Source organism: Achroia grisella, unplaced genomic scaffold, assembly GCF_030625045.1.
Source record: "Achroia grisella isolate CSIRO2021 unplaced genomic scaffold, CSIRO_AGI_Agris_v1 utg782, whole genome shotgun sequence".
In the NCBI taxonomy this organism is placed as follows: domain Eukaryota; kingdom Metazoa; phylum Arthropoda; class Insecta; order Lepidoptera; family Pyralidae; genus Achroia; species Achroia grisella.
In genome coordinates, this window is record NW_026713022.1 from 2,480,747 (window position 1) to 2,504,750 (window position 24,004).

A 24,004-nucleotide genomic window follows, 5' to 3' on the forward strand; every position below is an offset into this window, starting at 1 on the left:
CTGGTCAGCCTTAAGATAACGTATACATGTTTTCAAATGAACATTATTATGCTGTAAGATGCTGTAACATCATCATGTATGAACTATATCTAACAACCTTGTATATTATACCTACATAGTAAAATTATTTATGAGGAAAAAATACCAAAATTCAGATTTATATATTGTATTATTGTAATCGGACCTCTAAAATAAAGCTGATAAAATTTCACGGAACATGGTGAATCAGTCCAATCTGGTCCATATAAAGTCTCCAAAGGCCATGTTCATTGCCAGTCGGTTGTGGTTGCGCGCGAACATACGTCGTCCATTTAAATTAGTTTTTTTTTTTATTTATATTTTTAAATTTCCGCCACGATGGCGTCAGCCGTGATTAAGTTTAGTGCCATAATGATGCTAATCGGCGTTTGTGCAGCTGATGTCTGTTAGTATTGTTTTCTTATTAGTTCGTCTTTCTAAAAATTAATGTTCACACTTATTTTTTAAAGATACCTATAATAATAATTTGTGATCATTAATATTTCTTTAAAAAATATGAGTGACTATTACACCTGATTGTATATAAACAGTTCCCTTTGCTTATCCCATACTAAACCAACATAAATCAAACAATCACAGTTCTAGATATTAAATTTAAAATTAGTTCTAGATATCTATTCTTTCCTATATTTGTTCTAACAAATATAGGAAAGAATGGCATTATAAAATGATACCATACAATAATTACTATAAAAAATGTACATTTGAAAAACGTTAATTTTAATTTTTTAACCTACATGGATTTAATTGATTAAAGCAGGTAGTTTGTTAAATATTTGACGACCTCGGTGGTCTAGCGGTCTAGCATACCGCTTTACGACCGATGGTCGCGGGTTCGATTCCTCGCACGGCACAAACATTTGTATTCATGAGTATGATTGTTTGTATCGGTCTGGGTATTTTCTATGTATAATATGTATGTATTTAGGAAAAAAAAATATCTATGTATTTGTATCAGTTGTCTAGGACCCATAACACAAGCTTTAGCTAGCTTAACTTGGGTCTAGATGGCGCTGTGTGAATTGTCCTGAGATTATTATTATTATTATTAAATAATATAAATTTAATGCCAAAATGTTTTCTACACTTTAAAAAACAATAGTTAAATCAGGAATTTCAAGAATACCTTTCCATTTTATAAGTATCTATATACCGTATAATAAGACACTACATGTTTTTTTAACCAATCCAAACTAAAATCTTTGCGGTATAATCAAAACAACAAAAGTAACAAAATAATAAATACATAAGCGAATTTAATAACCAGAAACATAAACTACTGCCGGTTTTTCAATTAGCTAAAAATTCAATTCCATGTTGATAGTAATTACTCATATAATTGCGTAAAACTGGCCTAATTAATATTATTACTGGCAGTTTGGTCACTTAATATCTCGTACTTTTTGTATATATTTTTTTTAAGTTTGGATTTTCCCTTCTTTGAAATAGGCAAAGATTCTAGCCCTTTACAGCCATTGTCTTCGGTGATACTCTTTGAACATTAAATTTTTTATATGTCATTTTAGATAATTATATATTTTTCCTTATATTTTGCTATGTTCCGTAACAGAGAAATAAACGATTCCAAGAAGATATTGTTAGAGACTGTTATGTACTTATATCAATGAACCTCGCTCCTAACATATATTTTAAATAATTTCTTTGTTGTTATTTCATCTTCTTTTTATTTTACCTAAACAATCTACAAATTATTCTATTTTCTCCTTAAATTTCTAAAGAATTAGGTATAGGTTGATCAAGAAGTCACGATGAATATTATTATTTTTGTTTATTGGTATTGTTATGAAAACAGCTAACGTAAAATTTTGAATTCAGCTGTCTTTAGTGGACTGTATTTACGACAATTGGATTTGAGCAAGATTGATAATTTGGAAGGCACTCACCTTGTACTGCGAGGATTGCCGGTTCGGTTTCAGCAAGGCTTCCCAGAACTCCGGGCTTGTCCGAACTTACCTTTTGAACGGGTTACCTGTTTACCGCCAAAACCGACAATAGGTGCTTTCCAGTATCAACTTGCGTTCCTTTATTATTTCGTTAAGAATATTTAGTTAAGAAATCTATATAAAATAATTTAGTTAAGAAATCTATATAAAATATCGACAATTACGACAATTACGACAGCGATCATCAGAACACTTTTTTCGACAACGACAAAGGCGAAAAAACTCCCACCCTCGTAATCTCTTTTTATTTTTTTTTTTTTTTTATTATTTACGGCATTGGATATCGCGATAATGTTGCCGTGCGTATTATTGTGAATAGTGAACATTCCGCCCACCTAAATGCAACGTATTTAAAGCGACATAAACAAAAATTAAATGTGACAACAAAATAAAAACTATGGATCCTAATATTGATTGACATATTTTTAAACTAATTTTAACTAAATAGTGCGGGAAAAGAAAAACAATAATAATAAACAAAAAAAAAAAGAATTACACATTTTAATTAGCCATAGGTAAAGGACAAATTTTAACAACTGGTCGTTTGTATTGACCAGTCGCAGTTTTAACTGTCACTACCCTACAAACACCATCAATTCCTGGGTGTAGAGCGACAATGCGACCCATAGTCCATTTTAAAGGACTCGATTGTTCATTTATGATTAGTACTAATGTGCCAATAGTTATATTAGTGTAATTTTTGTTCCATTTAGCTCTTTGATTAAGCGTATGAATATATTCACGTTGATAACGGCGCCAAAAGTCCTGATGCATTTTCTGAACTAACTTCCATCGTTGGAGAACGCTAATAGATTGATTAGTAATATTCTCTTCTGGAAGGGACGACAAGGGTTCTAATGTCAGAAAGTGACCTGGTGTCAAAACCGACAGATCATTAGCGTCACAGCTAATAGGCGATAGAGGTCGAGAATTCAACATAGATTCTATTTGTGTTAAAACTGTATAGAACACTTCAAAGGTTAATCTTTGAAGACCAATAACTCGAGCTAGATGAGTTTTCACCGATTTTATACCCGCTTCTGCTAACCCATTAAAGTGTGGACTACCAGGAGGGCTTAACGAGAATTTAATTTCCTGAGTTTCTGTTACCTTTTTCATAACCGAGTCAAGATAATTGCTAGCCCCAACGAAATTTCTCCCCTGATCCGACACAATATGGCTACAACGACCTCTTCGCGCGATAAACCGCTTCAACACAGCTAAAAAGGCTTCAGTAGAAAGTTCCGACGCCAACTCGATGTGGATAGCTTTTGTGGCAGCACAAATAAAAATACAAATGTAACCTTTATACGTTTTTACGCCACGACCCCGACCTAATGCAATATCAAAAGGACCCCCGTAATCAACCACAACGTTCGAAAAGGGTTTTATCTGATTAACACGATATGTAGGCAGATTTCCCATAAGAGGAGTTGGAGCTGGTTGAGGTTTAACACGAAAACAATTTACACAATTAGCGATCACAGAACGAATCGCTCTCTTCGGCGACAAAATCCAAAAACTTTGCGCGAGAATATTAAGGAGAGTCTGTGCACCAGGGTGCATAAATCTCTGGTGACAATCTTCAATTATAAGTTGTGTGAGACGATGATTGCGAGGTAATAGAAGGGGATGTTTGATACTATAATCTACTTTAGCATTTGCCAAGCGTCCGCCCACCCTGACGAAACCAGCATCATCCAGAAATGGCGACAACTTACGAAAGTTTTTGGGAAGAGAATTTAACCGACCATTCCTAATCATATCAATTTCCTTAGAAAATGTATGTAACTGCACGTGTTTAATCAAAAACATTAAAGATTTGTTTATTTCTAACGACAATAAAGGACCAACAAAAATTTTATCAAAATTGTTTTTACGAGAATTATGAATGAATCGAAAAGTAAACGACAATACACGTTTCAACTTTGATAACGACGAGAATTTATTTATTAAGTAGTCAATAAAATGGACTTCAGAAGAAGTATGAAGACACATAATCTTCTGCTCTGCTTGCACATCAGCAGAAGATGGAATTAATGTAGACTCCGGCCAGTTTTCGTCTGGTTCCGAAAGCCATTTAGGTCCATTCCACCAATTCCCATTCTTAGCTAGCTCAGCTGGATAAATGCCACGTGATCCGACATCCGCAGGATTAAAATAGGTACTGACATGTCGCCAACAATCAGGAGAGATAAGTTCCTGAATGTGACTAACTCTATTAGCAACAAATGTATGCCATCTGGACGGGCAGGATTTTATCCACGACAAAGCAACACTAGAGTCAGACCAAGCAACGATATCTTTTATTTCACACAGAGGTTTTAAAGCACTTAACACCGAACTCATTAAATCTGCTAACAAAACTGCAGCTTGCAATTCCAGTCGAGGTAACGATAATTTACGAAGTGGTGCAACCTTAGTTTTTGCACAACAAAATTCAACAGAATAATGACCATTTGTATCGACAGACCGACAGTAAATAACAGCACAATATCCACGTTCTGAAGCATCACAGAATCCATGGAGTTGTACGGAGACGAAAGAACCTATCATACGACGGGTAATTGAAATAGACGACAAAGACGAAAGTTGTGATTTAAATTTCGACCACTGCTTAGCTATTTCCAGGGGTACATCGCTGTCCCAAGAAACACCTGAAGTCCAGAGTAATTGCATAAGAAACTTAGCATAAAATGTTACAGGACCGAGAAAACCCAACGGATCATAAATACGCGCAATATCTGATAGTATGACACGTTTCGTGAGCCGCCTTTCTTCAAATTCAGCAACCCTAAAAGTAAAACAATCTAAATTTGGTATCCACAAAAGCCCTAAAATTTTAAGTGTGATATCCGAAGTCTCTTCGAAGCTCTTAAATTCCTCTGAATACAAATCAGATGAATCGAGATCATTCAAGAAAGCTTTGTGGTTAGAAGTCCATTTTCGTAAATGGAACCCATTCAACGACAATATTTTAGTTAGTTCTGATCTTATGACTAAACACTTTTCGATGGAATCAGCTCCTGACACAACATCGTCAACATAAATATCACGGCTAAGCACAGCTGATCCCGTTGGAAACTCAGCAGCGGCATCCTCAGCGATTTGAGCAATAGTGCGGAGTGCTTGATAAGGAGCAGAAGATACGCCATATGTGACTGTAAGGAGTTTATAGTCACGAATAGGCTCATCAGGAGACGATCGCCACAACACACGTTGATACTCCGAATCCTCATCAGAAATCAAAATTTGACGATACATTTGTTTAATGTCACCTGTAAACACTACAGCGTGACAACGGAAACGCAACAATAAATCAGTAATATTTAACTGAAGCTTAGGACCAGATAAAAGAGTGTCATTTAAGGAGATACCATTAGTATCCTTAGCGCTGGCGTCAAATACAACACGAAGAGGAGTAGTCACGGATTCAGGCCGCAATATACCATGGTGGGGAATATAGTAAAACTTACCAAGATTTTCAGATGGAGGTTTCACTTCCAAGAGATGCCCACAATCTTTATAATCTTGCATGAAAGAACTATATTGCTGGCGAAACTCACAATTTCTCTTTAATTTATTTTCCAACGACAAAAACCTTTTCAGGGCTATATCTCGAGAATTAGAAAATATAGGTTTGCTATTAGGATCGATAAAAGGTAATGGAACAACAAACCTACCTTCCCGATTACGACAAGACTTTTCAACAAAATATTTCTCGCATCGATTGTCTTCCCTAGATAAAATCTTTGGTAACGATGCGATACTTTCCATCTCCCAAAACCTTCTAATACAATTATCTAATGACAAATTCGATATATTACATTGGGAAGTATCTGTTATAAGGAAACAATCCCCACGTGTATGGTGAAAACTATCAGTGCCGTTACATTCACCCATTAAAATCCAGCCGAAGACCGTCTGCAATGCACACGGCTGCCCTGCGACACCTCTTTTCAAACCAGGTAGTAAAGATGATACAAAAATACTAGCGTTCAATAAAATATCAATTGGTCCTGGGCAATCGAAATCAGGGTCAGCAAGTGGCAATTTTTTTATATGGTACCAATTTGAGGCATTAATATGCTGACTTGGTTGATCGGCACAAATTGACGACAACACCAAAGCTTTGAATTTAAGTTCACTTGATGAGAAGGAATTCGTCGGCTTTATTTCACAAACAGATAATCCAAGTGGTTTTGCTAAAGAATGACCAATACCATTGATTGACTGATTTGTTTTAGTTATAGGCAATTGTAACCTCTTGGCACAGGACTCCGAAATAAAATTACAAGCACTTGCGCAGTCTAATAACACACGAACGGTTTGATAATTACCCTGTCCATCCTTTATTAAAACTTTAGCTGTAGAGAATAAAACTGTTTTGCTATGACTAATATTTGCTATTGAAGTCAAAACAGTACTACTTGAGGCTTTTTCATCGACAACAGGAGCTTCAGGCTTAGGTTTATCAAAATGCAACAATGTATGGTGAGAATAATTACAGGCTTCACAACGATAAGTAGCACGACACTGTTTTAGGGTGTGATTATTCGAGAAACACAATAAACATAAACGATTTTCTTTAACAAAATCGAAACGTGATTTAACACTCAAGCTTATAAAATTTTCACATTTAGCCAGAACATGCTGTCCTTTACAAAATACACAAGCTGTATTAGACACTAAAAGAGATGATTTTGCCTTAAATTTTAATTGATTACCAACTTTGTATAAATTCGGATTAAACTTTGAACCCAATGACAACGAATTAACACTACTTAACTCTAAAGCCCTATAGTGTTTTTCAATAAAATTTTGTAGATGTTCAAACTTAGGTATACTGTGAACATCTTCTGTATTCTGTTCAAGTTGGAATGCTTCCCTTGTAGATTTATCCAATTTTGACCACAACAAATGAAACAACATAAAATTCTTATCCGGCAATTTATATTTATCTAGAATAGCCAAATTTTCTGAAAATGTACGATAAATGCGTTCAAGTTCTGAACTGGTCTTAAATTTAATGGGTTCACAATGTAGCAACTTCTCATAATAAGCTGTAGCTATTTGTCGCTGTCTGTTATAATATTTCAAAAGAGTTTCATAAGCATTTAGATAATTTTCATTAGTGAGAGGATAATTCTTAATCAAATCGTAAGCTTTACCCTGTACACTTGACAATAAATAATGTAACTTCTCCACATTTGATATATTCGTCCTATTATGAATAAGCGAATTATATAATTGAATAAAGGAAATCCAATTATCCAAATTACTATCAAACGGTTTTATATTGATTTTGGGTAATTTTACGGAAACTTGTGGTTCATTGTTATTAACATTTATATTAGAAATAGATTTTTTATCTATAGAATTCATTTCTACAAATCTTTGTTTAATTTGTTTCATCTTTGTATCAAACTTAACTGTAATTTCAAGTTCATTGGTACGCTCTAAACGGTTCAACGATAACAACAATTTTCGCTGCGACGAGTGAAATTCGTTAGATAAATCCCTAAAATCTACTTCAGAGAGCCCTAACAAATCAGATTGCTCCATAATTTCCAATCTCATTACCGCATAATCACGAGAAATTCGGTTTATATCACCAGTATCAGATTCAATGTCTTTATTAGTTGCCATGGTATAAATACTCCAAATTAATAAAAAAATTAATTAAAATCAATAAAACGATAATTACGTGAAATAATTTACAATTAGATATTTTTACCCAATAATACGCAACGAAAACAAAATCGATCGATTTAAATTTAATATAATCGATATGGCTGTATGTGGCTGGTCTATGCCTCACGAAAATTCAAATTATTAAAAAAAGTTAAGTTACACTATAATAAATTATCTACCTTCAATTACAATGACTTTTATTGAATTATATTAAAACGAACGCAATAATAATTTATTTTACTCGACAAAATGTGTAAAACAAATTAACAACAATAATTATTATGTCGCCTATCAAAACTATCCGGCTCGAAGGACCAAAAAATGTTATGAAAACAGCTAACGTAAAATTTTGAATTCAGCTGTCTTTAGTGGACTGTATTTACGACAATTGGATTTGAGCAAGATTGATAATTTGGAAGGCACTCACCTTGTACTGCGAGGATTGCCGGTTCGGTTTCAGCAAGGCTTCCCAGAACTCCGGGCTTGTCCGAACTTACCTTTTGAACGGGTTACCTGTTTACCGCCAAAACCGACAATAGGTGCTTTCCAGTATCAACTTGCGTTCCTTTATTATTTCGTTAAGAATATTTAGTTAAGAAATCTATATAAAATAATTTAGTTAAGAAATCTATATAAAATATCGACAATTACGACAATTACGACAGCGATCATCAGAACACTTTTTTCGACAACGACAAAGGCGAAAAAACTCCCACACCCTCGTAATCTCTTTTTTTTTTTTTTTTTTTTTATTATTTACGGCATTGGATATCGCGATAATGTTGCCGTGCGTATTATTGTGAATAGTGAACATTCCGCCCACCTAAATGCAACGTATTTAAAGCGACATAAACAAAAATTAAATGTGACAACAAAATAAAAACTATGGATCCTAATATTGATTGACATATTTTTAAACTAATTTTAACTAACTAGTGCGGGAAAAGAAAAACAATAATAACAAACAAAAAAAAAGAATTACACATTTTAATTAGCCATAGGTAAAGGACAAATTTTAACAACTGGTCGTTTGTATTGACCAGTCGCAGTTTTAACTGTCACTACCCTACAAACACCATCAATTCCTGGGTGTAGAGCGACAATGCGACCCATAGTCCATTTTAAAGGACTCGATTGTTCATTTATGATTAGTACTAATGTGCCAATAGTTATATTAGTGTAATTTTTGTTCCATTTAGCTCTTTGATTAAGCGTATGAATATATTCACGTTGATAACGGCGCCAAAAGTCCTGATGCATTTTCTGAACTAACTTCCATCGTTGGAGAACGCTAATAGATTGATTAGTAATATTCTCTTCTGGAAGGGACGACAAGGGTTCTAATGTCAGAAAGTGACCTGGTGTCAAAACCGACAGATCATTAGCGTCACAGCTAATAGGCGATAGAGGTCGAGAATTCAACATAGATTCTATTTGTGTTAAAACTGTATAGAACACTTCAAAGGTTAATCTTTGAAGACCAATAACTCGAGCTAGATGAGTTTTCACCGATTTTATACCCGCTTCTGCTAACCCATTAAAGTGTGGACTACCAGGAGGGCTTAACGAGAATTTAATTTCCTGAGTTTCTGTTACCTTTTTCATAACCGAGTCAAGATAATTGCTAGCCCCAACGAAATTTCTCCCCTGATCCGACACAATATGGCTACAACGACCTCTTCGCGCGATAAACCGCTTCAACACAGCTAAAAAGGCTTCAGTAGAAAGTTCCGACGCCAACTCGATGTGGATAGCTTTTGTGGCAGCACAAATAAAAATACAAATGTAACCTTTATACGTTTTTACGCCACGACCCCGACCTAATGCAATATCAAAAGGACCCCCGTAATCAACCACAACGTTCGAAAAGGGTTTTATCTGATTAACACGATATGTAGGCAGATTTCCCATAAGAGGAGTTGGAGCTGGTTGAGGTTTAACACGAAAACAATTTACACAATTAGCGATCACAGAACGAATCGCTCTCTTCGGCGACAAAATCCAAAAACTTTGCGCGAGAATATTAAGGAGAGTCTGTGCACCAGGGTGCATAAATCTCTGGTGACAATCTTCAATTATAAGTTGTGTGAGACGATGATTGCGAGGTAATAGAAGGGGATGTTTGATACTATAATCTACTTTAGCATTTGCCAAGCGTCCGCCCACCCTGACGAAACCAGCATCATCCAGAAATGGCGACAACTTACGAAAGTTTTTGGGAAGAGAATTTAACCGACCATTCCTAATCATATCAATTTCCTTAGAAAATGTATGTAACTGCACGTGTTTAATCAAAAACATTAAAGATTTGTTTATTTCTAACGACAATAAAGGACCAACAAAAATTTTATCAAAATTGTTTTTACGAGAATTATGAATGAATCGAAAAGTAAACGACAATACACGTTTCAACTTTGATAACGACGAGAATTTATTTATTAAGTAGTCAATAAAATGGACTTCAGAAGAAGTATGAAGACACATAATCTTCTGCTCTGCTTGCACATCAGCAGAAGATGGAATTAATGTAGACTCCGGCCAGTTTTCGTCTGGTTCCGAAAGCCATTTAGGTCCATTCCACCAATTCCCATTCTTAGCTAGCTCAGCTGGATAAATGCCACGTGATCCGACATCCGCAGGATTAAAATAGGTACTGACATGTCGCCAACAATCAGGAGAGATAAGTTCCTGAATGTGACTAACTCTATTAGCAACAAATGTATGCCATCTGGACGGGCAGGATTTTATCCACGACAAAGCAACACTAGAGTCAGACCAAGCAACGATATCTTTTATTTCACACAGAGGTTTTAAAGCACTTAACACCGAACTCATTAAATCTGCTAACAAAACTGCAGCTTGCAATTCCAGTCGAGGTAACGATAATTTACGAAGTGGTGCAACCTTAGTTTTTGCACAACAAAATTCAACAGAATAATGACCATTTGTATCGACAGACCGACAGTAAATAACAGCACAATATCCACGTTCTGAAGCATCACAGAATCCATGGAGTTGTACGGAGACGAAAGAACCTATCATACGACGGGTAATTGAAATAGACGACAAAGACGAAAGTTGTGATTTAAATTTCGACCACTGCTTAGCTATTTCCAGGGGTACATCGCTGTCCCAAGAAACACCTGAAGTCCAGAGTAATTGCATAAGAAACTTAGCATAAAATGTTACAGGACCGAGAAAACCCAACGGATCATAAATACGCGCAATATCTGATAGTATGACACGTTTCGTGAGCCGCCTTTCTTCAAATTCAGCAACCCTAAAAGTAAAACAATCTAAATTTGGTATCCACAAAAGCCCTAAAATTTTAAGTGTGATATCCGAAGTCTCTTCGAAGCTCTTAAATTCCTCTGAATACAAATCAGATGAATCGAGATCATTCAAGAAAGCTTTGTGGTTAGAAGTCCATTTTCGTAAATGGAACCCATTCAACGACAATATTTTAGTTAGTTCTGATCTTATGACTAAACACTTTTCGATGGAATCAGCTCCTGACACAACATCGTCAACATAAATATCACGGCTAAGCACAGCTGATCCCGTTGGAAACTCAGCAGCGGCATCCTCAGCGATTTGAGCAATAGTGCGGAGTGCTTGATAAGGAGCAGAAGATACGCCATATGTGACTGTAAGGAGTTTATAGTCACGAATAGGCTCATCAGGAGACGATCGCCACAACACACGTTGATACTCCGAATCCTCATCAGAAATCAAAATTTGACGATACATTTGTTTAATGTCACCTGTAAACACTACAGCGTGACAACGGAAACGCAACAATAAATCAGTAATATTTAACTGAAGCTTAGGACCAGATAAAAGAGTGTCATTTAAGGAGATACCATTAGTATCCTTAGCGCTGGCGTCAAATACAACACGAAGAGGAGTAGTCACGGATTCAGGCCGCAATATACCATGGTGGGGAATATAGTAAAACTTACCAAGATTTTCAGATGGAGGTTTCACTTCCAAGAGATGCCCACAATCTTTATAATCTTGCATGAAAGAACTATATTGCTGGCGAAACTCACAATTTCTCTTTAATTTATTTTCCAACGACAAAAACCTTTTCAGGGCTATATCTCGAGAATTAGAAAATATAGGTTTGCTATTAGGATCGATAAAAGGTAATGGAACAACAAACCTACCTTCCCGATTACGACAAGACTTTTCAACAAAATATTTCTCGCATCGATTGTCTTCCCTAGATAAAATCTTTGGTAACGATGCGATACTTTCCATCTCCCAAAACCTTCTAATACAATTATCTAATGACAAATTCGATATATTACATTGGGAAGTATCTGTTATAAGGAAACAATCCCCACGTGTATGGTGAAAACTATCAGTGCCGTTACATTCACCCATTAAAATCCAGCCGAAGACCGTCTGCAATGCACACGGCTGCCCTGCGACACCTCTTTTCAAACCAGGTAGTAAAGATGATACAAAAATACTAGCGTTCAATAAAATATCAATTGGTCCTGGGCAATCGAAATCAGGGTCAGCAAGTGGCAATTTTTTTATATGGTACCAATTTGAGGCATTAATATGCTGACTTGGTTGATCGGCACAAATTGACGACAACACCAAAGCTTTGAATTTAAGTTCACTTGATGAGAAGGAATTCGTCGGCTTTATTTCACAAACAGATAATCCAAGTGGTTTTGCTAAAGAATGACCAATACCATTGATTGACTGATTTGTTTTAGTTATAGGCAATTGTAACCTCTTGGCACAGGACTCCGAAATAAAATTACAAGCACTTGCGCAGTCTAATAACACACGAACGGTTTGATAATTACCCTGTCCATCCTTTATTAAAACTTTAGCTGTAGAGAATAAAACTGTTTTGCTATGACTAATATTTGCTATTGAAGTCAAAACAGTACTACTTGAGGCTTTTTCATCGACAACAGGAGCTTCAGGCTTAGGTTTATCAAAATGCAACAATGTATGGTGAGAATAATTACAGGCTTCACAACGATAAGTAGCACGACACTGTTTTAGGGTGTGATTATTCGAGAAACACAATAAACATAAACGATTTTCTTTAACAAAATCGAAACGTGATTTAACACTCAAGCTTATAAAATTTTCACATTTAGCCAGAACATGCTGTCCTTTACAAAATACACAAGCTGTATTAGACACTAAAAGAGATGATTTTGCCTTAAATTTTAATTGATTACCAACTTTGTATAAATTCGGATTAAACTTTGAACCCAATGACAACGAATTAACACTACTTAACTCTAAAGCCCTATAGTGTTTTTCAATAAAATTTTGTAGATGTTCAAACTTAGGTATACTGTGAACATCTTCTGTATTCTGTTCAAGTTGGAATGCTTCCCTTGTAGATTTATCCAATTTTGACCACAACAAATGAAACAACATAAAATTCTTATCCGGCAATTTATATTTATCTAGAATAGCCAAATTTTCTGAAAATGTACGATAAATGCGTTCAAGTTCTGAACTGGTCTTAAATTTAATGGGTTCACAATGTAGCAACTTCTCATAATAAGCTGTAGCTATTTGTCGCTGTCTGTTATAATATTTCAAAAGAGTTTCATAAGCATTTAGATAATTTTCATTAGTGAGAGGATAATTCTTAATCAAATCGTAAGCTTTACCCTGTACACTTGACAATAAATAATGTAACTTCTCCACATTTGATATATTCGTCCTATTATGAATAAGCGAATTATATAATTGAATAAAGGAAATCCAATTATCCAAATTACTATCAAACGGTTTTATATTGATTTTGGGTAATTTTACGGAAACTTGTGGTTCATTGTTATTAACATTTATATTAGAAATAGATTTTTTATCTATAGAATTCATTTCTACAAATCTTTGTTTAATTTGTTTCATCTTTGTATCAAACTTAACTGTAATTTCAAGTTCATTGGTACGCTCTAAACGGTTCAACGATAACAACAATTTTCGCTGCGACGAGTGAAATTCGTTAGATAAATCCCTAAAATCTACTTCAGAGAGCCCTAACAAATCAGATTGCTCCATAATTTCCAATCTCATTACCGCATAATCACGAGAAATTCGGTTTATATCACCAGTATCAGATTCAATGTCTTTATTAGTTGCCATGGTATAAATACTCCAAATTAATAAAAAAATTAATTAAAATCAATAAAACGATAATTACGTGAAATAATTTACAATTAGATATTTTTACCCAATAATACGCAACGAAAACAAAATCGATCGATTTAAATTTAATATAATCGATATGGCTGTATGTGGCTGGTCTATGCCTCACGAAAATTCAAATTATTAAAAAAGTTAAGTTACACTATAATAAATTATCTACCTTCAATTACAATGACTTTTATTGAATTATATTAAAACGAACGCAATAATAATTTATTTTACTCGACAAAATGTGTAAAACAAATTAACAACAATAATTATTATGTCGCCTATCAAAACTATCCGGCTCGAAGGACCAAAAAATGTTATGAAAACAGCTAACGTAAAATTTTGAATTCAGCTGTCTTTAGTGGACTGTATTTACGACAATTGGATTTGAGCAAGATTGATAATTTGGAAGGCACTCACCTTGTACTGCGAGGATTGCCGGTTCGGTTTCAGCAAGGCTTCCCAGAACTCCGGGCTTGTCCGAACTTACCTTTTGAACGGGTTACCTGTTTACCGCCAAAACCGACAATAGGTGCTTTCCAGTATCAACTTGCGTTCCTTTATTATTTCGTTAAGAATATTTAGTTAAGAAATCTATATAAAATAATTTAGTTAAGAAATCTATATAAAATATCGACAATTACGACAATTACGACAGCGATCATCAGAACACTTTTTTCGACAACGACAAAGGCGAAAAAACTCCCACCCTCGTAATATCTTTTTATTTTTTTTTTTTTTTTATTATTTACGGCATTGGATATCGCGATAATGTTGCCGTGCGTATTATTGTGAATAGTGAACAGGTATATTTATTTAAAGTTTAAATGTTCTTCCAATAAACAACCTCGACAAAAAATAAAGAAAAAACAACTAGGTAATACCTCGAATCCATAAAATTTGATACATTCCGTAGTCTACCTACGGATATAATTTTCGATTCATAGTCGCTTCGTAGTTTTTACGCAATTAACCTATTTTTTTTACAAATAACTAATAACAATATTAATATGATTTTAATTATTACCAGATATCTAAATTCTTGTAAGTACTTATTTCTATATTTAATTAATTTAATGAAACATTTTCTTGTTTTCAAATTAATAATCCGCTTCATTCGTTTCAATTCAAGTAATACTATAAGTATAAGTAATAATATAATTTGTTATTATATATTTATTTGTTATTATATACTGTTAAACATATACCTAACACTTCTTTAATCGCCTCAGCATCCTTCTTACTTCGACTTCTACCGTCCTGTCATCCAGCCAGGCCTAGTGTAGGATCGAGATCATAGATAGGTACTAGTCTATTGTACATTTTTTAAGATTTGGAAAATCTTTAAAAGCGAGTATCATAGACGTGGAGAACGCCACAGTCTGTGATATTATTTTGAAAATTTCACACATTATATTTTATTACATTAAATTTATTAAATTATTAATCCTTACCGTATTTTTTCATTTTCTTTGCTTTGCTATCTACGATCGTCATACAACCAGGCCTAGTGTGGGTCGGGGTCATAGATACTAATCTATTGTACTGTTTTTTAAAGTTTGGAATGTCTAAGTATTATTAACGAGTAACATACATAGGCATTAAATACGGGTGACGTCACAGGATAGGTACAAATAAATAACATTATAAGCGTTTTTTTTAATTTTTTAATACTAGTAACTTTATAAGATTTTTGGTATTTATTATTATATGTTTACTTAAGAATACTTCAGACAGAACTCATTGCACTGAGCATTATGCAGTTTTTCTTTGTTGTGTATGCAAAGTATAGTGAATGTTACGTTGCTTTGATAATATATGTCAAGTCCAAGATGCGATGTTTACTCAGCACTGACTCACATTGACAATTCAAGGAGTTATGCAAGTGAGTGTGTGCCCACACTACATTACCTCATGGCAGTTGTTTGATATTGGACATATTGCATCTTTTTTACCAACAAAATCTGTCATCTACATTGCAAAATGCGTCTATTAAGTGACTTTGCTCGAAGATTTAAAAGAAATTATTTACTTGTATCTTCTTAGATATTAAAACGATTACTGGAATGACAAATGTGCATGCATAGTAGTTCATGCACGGGATTTTCATTTAATGCTAGACATAGACACCTACATAAATGCACAATGTAAATACACACAATGTAATCTGTATACCCAACTATACGGTAGGGAAAAAATATTAATACAAAAAAAAATGTCCATAAGCGGCTAATATTTTGTAATAATATAGATACGTCCTACATGAATAAATGATTTTTATTTGATTTGAAAACGATAAATAAATAAAATTTTAAAAATAATATCTTTATTACTGTTACCTCTGATTGATGACGTAATCAGAGGCATTATCAATTATAGAGGTCGTGCTGAATCCACCATTTCATATGCACATTTCACTGGATATATTACCAACCAAAATAGCAGGAGACGAACTTACCGAAGTCTCTGAAATTCATTGTTGTTTGTTACTAGTATTTCCTTAGAGTCAGTCAATAATATAAATTGCCTAGAAATGTAAACATTATTTGTGACGGTCAGATGACCAGACCTTTTAAGGTTAAGGTTAAAAACTACATAAAGCCACGATGCTTTTAGGAGATAAAGATAGTATTAAAAAAGCTTGAGTATTCCTATACTGAATGACAGTCATGACGCTATAAAATTGCTTAGTTAGTAATAACTGACGCATTCACAAGCAATTCATGTCTTTGACATACAAGAGTTCAGACTTAAATCCGGTTCATAACCAGTCTCTCTATAAGTAGACTCCGCATTATAAGGAGCTGACTTGTTCGACGACATACTCTTCAGATTGGTCTTTTTACTCTGTTGCACACTGCACAAAGTCATGTCGTATCTCAGGATAATAATTAAAGCTATAGAAACCTAACTAAAAAGCAACAAGGCCCTAATTAGTACGGATAGATCATCTATGTCTTTTACAGTGAACTACACACAGCTAGTTAAAAATAAAATTATAAAATTCAAATTTGGAACGTCACGCATGAAACACCGATTTTATTTTACTTTATATAAATTTTGCACTTCCTCTCGAACAATCCGTGGCGTCATTATTAAATTTACTGTAAAAGTGCAATTAAAACATTAAATTTAGAATTGACATTCGTATATGCTTTCTTTTTTAACTTATTTGTAACTTCATGAGTCGAAGTGTGATAAATATATAGAGCTTAGTTGCTATTTTAGCCTGGTCTTTATTGTTTAAATAATTTTTCTTAGACATTTGTTTTTTAACCCTGACCGAACGTCGAAGATCACGATCTGGGATTTCCTATCACATTAATATCTTAATCGATGGATATTGCAATAAATATAATGTTGCCGTTATAGAATATCGAAGTGACTAATTAGTTACCTAACATTATAAAAACGAGTTTCACATGATAACATGAAGTTCCACCTGATGGTAAGCGGACCTTCGCCTATATATGTACATCAACAGCCCGCAGTACTGTCATCGTCGCCTTGTTTGACATTCTAATTTACATAAAAAAAACCGTTTAATAGATATGTTTTAATTTTAAATTTGGAAAACAATAAAAACCGTTTATGCTCTATTCGAATAATGATCAATATGACGGTCGGCATTTAAAATCATGTATCTAACTATAAATATAGGATAATATGACAAATTTAAATAGTTCTTGGTTTTTTAGTTGGTATAAATTAATTTTGATACAAAGGTTCCAAACGTATTATTTAAAAATATATCTTATGTTGACTTGGCTATGACAAAATATTACAATTTCTATCGATTTAAATAATGCATGTACTGCATATACTACCAACATAGTATGTTATTTATTATATTATACAATAATTTATAGGTATATATTATGAAAATAATATTACACATACACATACATATTTATAAAAAAACTATACTAAATAGCTATAGCAAGTAAGTAAGTACCTTGACCCTTTGGGATTTTTATTGCATTATACTCAATTTAGCGGCATTTACATAAATATTTAGACACAATGAGCCTTGAATACAAAATTATGAGATGACGGTTTATTAGTGTGTAGTTCCTTTGTTGCAATTTATTTATTTTGATTCGTATCGTTCGACTAAAATTAATAGTATGACTTTAAAACCGTATTTTTTGTATTCTACGACAATATTCAGTGTTCAGATTTAGCGATTAAGAATGAACAAGAAACTTACCTGTTGTAAAAATTAGGAAATTCCTTTGACTTAATTTGTGGATATACTCTATGGATACACTGTCGCTCAGGAGGGAAGATAATTAGGAATGTGGACTAATGATCTCATTGCTAGCGATGTACCATGTCAGGTTGACCTCCACACGGTTCCCCCTGGAAACCATCGTGATAAATTCCTGGTAAATTTGCCACGATAGGCTAGGCTAGGCAGACCTGACCTTATGCTCATCTTATCATCCTCCACTGGTACCTCCCCAGCATAAATCGTAAGCACCATTCCATTATCATTTATTAATAAATGCACAGTTGCTCGTACATAGAGCAAACGAAATGTCTAGACGGTGCTTCTGTAATTTAAATTCAATTTTTAATTTAAATTTCCAGCTGAACTACCCGAAGCCAAAGCTGCGTTGGCTCCTCCAGTGACTGAAGTTTGTCTTGGCTGTATCTGCCAGGCGGTGTCTGGGTGTCAGCAGGGGACACAATGTGAGGGTGATCACTGCGGACTGTTCCACATCACGTGGCCATACTGGGCTGATGCTGGAAAGCCCACAATCCATGGACTCTCACCTGATGATCCTAATGGTTAGTTTACAACTGGTTATTCTTAACTAAAAAACTATTATGTTATTAAAAGGAGTTCAGTTCCTTCAAATGTGATATTTTGTTTGCACTGACATTAGTAATTTTATCACGAAATCTCTAAGGTCCCTTTGTATTTTAAGAAATAAAAACGTTCTTAATTTTTTGTTAATACTCTGTGAACTATGTCTCTATAAAAAAATGGGTCATATCCTTTTAGATCCATACTTTTCTTGTAAAGATAAAAATAAAAGGATTTATGAATCATTAAAAGTACAGGGTATTATTATAGGTAAGCTGTAGTCCCTAGATACAGCAAGGTGTAAAAGGTATAAAATTCATGAATTTAGTTAAAGTAGCAGTTTGGTCAACACTAAGCTTCCAAGGTATATCCGAACTCTCATTGCCTAATGATACCTCATTCAAAGGCGAAACACGAATCGCAATATGCGTGTAGTTTCAATAACAGTCGAAATTTGATCATGAATAGAGAAGGTCGTAACTCTTCCAGTAGTGGTGATCAGGTTTCCGCACTGAATATTTAAGATTGTAGCGGAATTAAAGAAATGAACCTAAATTCAATAAGTAAATCGTCCAATTTCTTTTAAAACATAAATCTTGTTAGCTATTCCAGTCACAAAAAATATATAATGTGTAAAAAAATATTAGATCCCATTAATAGAAAGACCTGAGTACTTAAGGAAACAAGTTCGTGACTGCAATCTTGTCGTGCATCTACTCATATAAACTCCACAGTATGCAAATAAGTATAAAATTATGCAAATATAAAAATAACTTGCATTTCATTGGATTAAATGATTGATAACTTTGCCGACTAAGATAAAATGATTTAACCTATTTGTATAAAAGCGATGTAGTAACCAGTAATTATATTTTCCTTAAAGATAATTAACTTCTGTATTTCCTTGTTATATAATTCATTGGGCGGACCTCAGGTTGAAAGACAAATGGCAAGCAAATAATAACAAGAGTTGAATAGAGAGCTAAATACATATAACACTAGTTCAGTCAACGGCTTCGTCCTACATGAGACTGTTGTATAAGATACTAATCTGAGATGAGTCAATATGACCCAATATTTGTATGGTGCCGCTTTCCTGATTAACTTATACCTAGATTAGAATTACTTCCTTTAGCTTTTCATTATTTTAAATAATTTCCATTTTAAACTTCAAGACCCTGGGAGATTTCCTCACCGTCTACTAATTTAATTATACCTTTGATTATTATATTATTGAGAAGCATTCAAAACATACACACAAAAACACACACTCATGCACAACTGTTACTTAGAGCAGTGTATTAAACCACGATAGGTCTAGGTTAGAAGTAGTAAGATTGAGATCGCTTATTGTTTTACAAATATTTTAATTTGTCGGTTTATACTACATAAATATAGATATAATAATATAATATAGCATATAAACCTTCCTCTTGAATCACTATATCTACTGCTGCAAACCGCGTTAAAATCCGTATCGAAATGTGCAGATAGTGGCGGCAACTTTGTTTTAAACTATGTAAAGATTATAACAATAAAATGAAAAGCGTTTGCAATTAAGTAACCAAATTAATGCTATACATAACTGAAAATTTAAAAATAACAAAAATCTCCGTTTTTGATGTCGGCAAATAAATCTCTACATTAACCAAACTACCAAACTACGCACTATTATTGTTTTATTCATGTTTATTAAATCCGGTCTTCAGCCGGATTTGTAGATATTAATATCAATAAAATTACATATCAAATATCTTTTTAATTATGATATCATCTTTTCAAGGTATTATTCAATCATTGCCAATACCTATCAATCCAACATCAAGCAATGTTGTATACATTGAATAAATACTTGATGTCTGTATTGCTGTTTATGTATAAGTACCACCAGGTAGGCCGTCAGTTTAGCCTGTACATTGTCATAGTTCAGGGACGATTTTGGAGTGCCCAGATCGCTTCCTAGTTCATCCATGTGTAGTGAAATCGTAATCATTATTGCTGCCCCTGTCGCTAAAATCAGGTGAATATCTACAATCTAAGAACGATTATTGGTCTAGGGAACAATATCGCTTTTATTATCCATTACAGTTAATATGTCTAAGACTTTATCTCCTCCATTTCGAAAAAATATATGTTTACATGGCGACAAATATTATATAAGCTTGCTTACATTAGATACAGTTTTTTAAAACTGCTTGGCGCCAAAAATAAATGTTTAGGCACAGGTATCAATGCAGACAGCTTTATACAATGTAAGCCTCAAACAAATGTAAATAATATATTAAATACATTGAAAAGTCAGTTGATCCTATCTTGTTTTATTTATTATTATCGAGTTACCTATAAATGAACTTAATACCTTCGTTTGCAGCGTACCCCAGTTGCGCCAATGACCCGTACTGCGCCGCACAGACGGTGCAAGGTTACATGAAGAGATATGCACAGGTAAATAAAAATATCTACTTTGTATAATACACGGCCGAAAACCGGACATCATATTCATCAACTAAACAAAGTTCCCTATGAAGTGTCAAACATAAAATTGAAAAGAATTTTTAAAACATTATTACAAACTGATCACGTGGTCAATTTGTAATGAAATTTTAAAATTTATTTATTTAATTTCTTCATGAGACTAGTCGGTATCATGAGTATTCTACATGGCTTTTGTTCAGGATTATTCGAAAACGATATAACAAGGTATAGGGACTATTTACTACCAACGAAACCGACGCCGGGACAATTACGATTAGTCCTGTGTATATAAGTATGTAATATTATATTATCTGTGATAAAAGTAACATAGATAAGGCAAATGTTGCTTATTAAAAATACTTATATAACTCATCATATTTCCTACTATAGCTTCCTACATTTTTTGTACCAAAATATTTTTCATTAATTGCCTACCTCATTCACGAATTCTCTAGATTAGCATAGAATCACAAGGTCAAAATAACTCTCATCATTCAATTGATCTCTAATTGTATTATATTTCAGTTTATTCTGATGCCTAATAATTACAGTACCACATTATGTACATAATAAATATGTCCTGTATTTAGTATTAATTGGCAGTTATTATTATTTTTATGTCAAATATATATGTATCTGTAGAATTTTCTTAAAGTATCATACTTAAGGTATCACCTTCATATTCGTCCCGCTATACCATATACTTGTGAATGAATACCTAATACTTGTAAATTAAGAAAAATATGTCTATAATATTTTTATTTTACAATAGTAAAGCAATAACACGGATTAAGAATGTTCCATTCAAACACTCTTCCTGTTTGACTTCATTCGCAATGAAATCATTAAATATACTCATACCTATGTATCATTATACAAGTTTGTTTATTATATTATTCATATATGCAATATTTCATCTGTATTGTTTTTGTTCTTCTATAATTTTAACATTAAAATTCCGACTATATCGTAATTTGACCTTAACGACATGAACTTGAATAAATTATCTTTATATATCAATATATTAATAAAATAATGGTGTAAATATTAAGAATTAAATAGATAAAAAGTACACAGACTAAGTCAGAAAAAAAACGATTTCAAAATTGTTCTCGAGCAGATGACCAGTTAAGGTAAAGTCATAGCTATCTGAAATCTTTCTCTGTAAAAATAACCACGAATTTATTCTATTTTTATGAATCGCGGGTTTTTAATTAATTAATTTGAAATGGTGCACCCGTCTGAAGAGGCGGTATATGTTCACGTCAGTAGACACTGGTAAGATGAGCATTAAGTCAGGTCAAGGGTAAGATAGGCTAACTAGCTTATCGTAGCAAATTTAACTCGAATTAATCGCGATGAATGCTCGATACAAACCTCTTCTTCTTGAGTAGAGGAAGACCTTTTATAAGATAGAGCTTGACCTCTTGAGCTTTAGCTTTATAATATGGGAGGAGCTGTAAAGTCACTACAATTTATTTAATACATTGCAAATAAATATTGTTATTTCTCTTCTAGGACTGCAATGGTGACGGTCAAATCAACTGCTACGATTACATGGCTATACACAAAAAGGGAGGATACGGGTGCAGCGGAGAGCTACCCTTCAATTACGTCAACACTTTCAACCAGTGCGTGGCAATCGTTGCTTCCCAACAGCAGCAGGGTTAAGAAGACTGGAATCTATTAGAATAATGACAATAATTTAAGTTTCAACAAGCAATACTTACCTACTAAGGAAAATAAAGTCTTTACACGACACTTTACGGTTGATTAATTTATTAAAATGATCTACACACGACACTAAAATCAGAGGCAATATTGAAGCAGTTCTGTACAATCAGTCGTGCAGGCAAACTATTACAAATTCTCTACACACGCGGCAATTTAAGAAGCTATCTCTAGCGTTCCTCACCGTTGTTTCGATATTGCCTAGTGATTTTAATGACGTGTGTAGACGTTTTATATTACGATACCTGATAAATACTTTTTTAGGCCTAATTAGCATACCACTGGTTGCAAAGGTCTTCAAACCTATAAAAAATATAAAAGGGGTTCTGGATCATACTATATACTACCATGTACATAACTACTTCCAATAGCAAATCGCAATCCCAATCCGACAACTTCTATCGATCTAATTACGATAATGAGAATATTGTTTCTGGTGGTATCACTCATAATACTCATCCACCATCCATACTTCATATTAACTATATATTCTTTATTACACTTAAATACATTTTTAGACATGTTAATTAGAAATAAAGTTAACAAATGAGGACTTATCTCTAAAAGAAATCTTTTCCAGTCAACCTAATACAGTGTGGCATAGGCTGTCTTAATATACAATAATTATAAGAAAGTACTAACTAGTCTGTTAAGTTTAATTAAAAACGACACTAACGCCGTACTCATCGTTAGTTAAGCAACGTCTTAGTTTAAATTTTAGACTATCCTACTTAGAGACATCTAAAGGTTGATTAGTAATAGATTATTAATTTCTGGTTATTTTGAATTGGACTTCGTACTTCATTTTGTTATAAGTTATTTCAAAATATAAAAACTTATGATATTTTATTTTAGCTACAGATTTAGGTGTGGTAAGTAAAACATATTGATACAAGAATTATTAAACTTCGCACATTTTAATACTTTATTTTTTTATTCCACAACTTATTCTGAGAGAAGACTCATTAAAAGATGAACAAGGTAGAAATTCGCTTGTTGCTTTTAATTAAATGTTATTCTTCATAAAATTATTTTAGATTTTGTTAATGATTTCTCCCTTAAAAAACTTAAAACTTATAAGTACACACACAGTGACTAACTC

At 33.5% G+C, this 24,004-nt stretch overlaps 1 protein-coding gene across 1 annotated transcript; it reads left to right on the plus strand.

Annotated features, from left to right (window-relative positions):
- The first annotated feature begins 264 nt into the window (after positions 1–264).
- LOC131851219 (invertebrate-type lysozyme 3-like) lies at positions 265–22,937 on the plus strand. The gene is made up of 4 exons (XM_059201675.1): positions 265–424; positions 18,477–18,677; positions 21,068–21,141; positions 22,690–22,937. Exons 1-4 carry the CDS (start codon positions 358–360, stop codon positions 22,840–22,842), a joined length of 495 nt encoding a protein of 164 aa, XP_059057658.1. The 5' UTR covers positions 265–357; the 3' UTR covers positions 22,843–22,937.
- Positions 22,938–24,004: the final 1,067 nt, after the last annotated feature.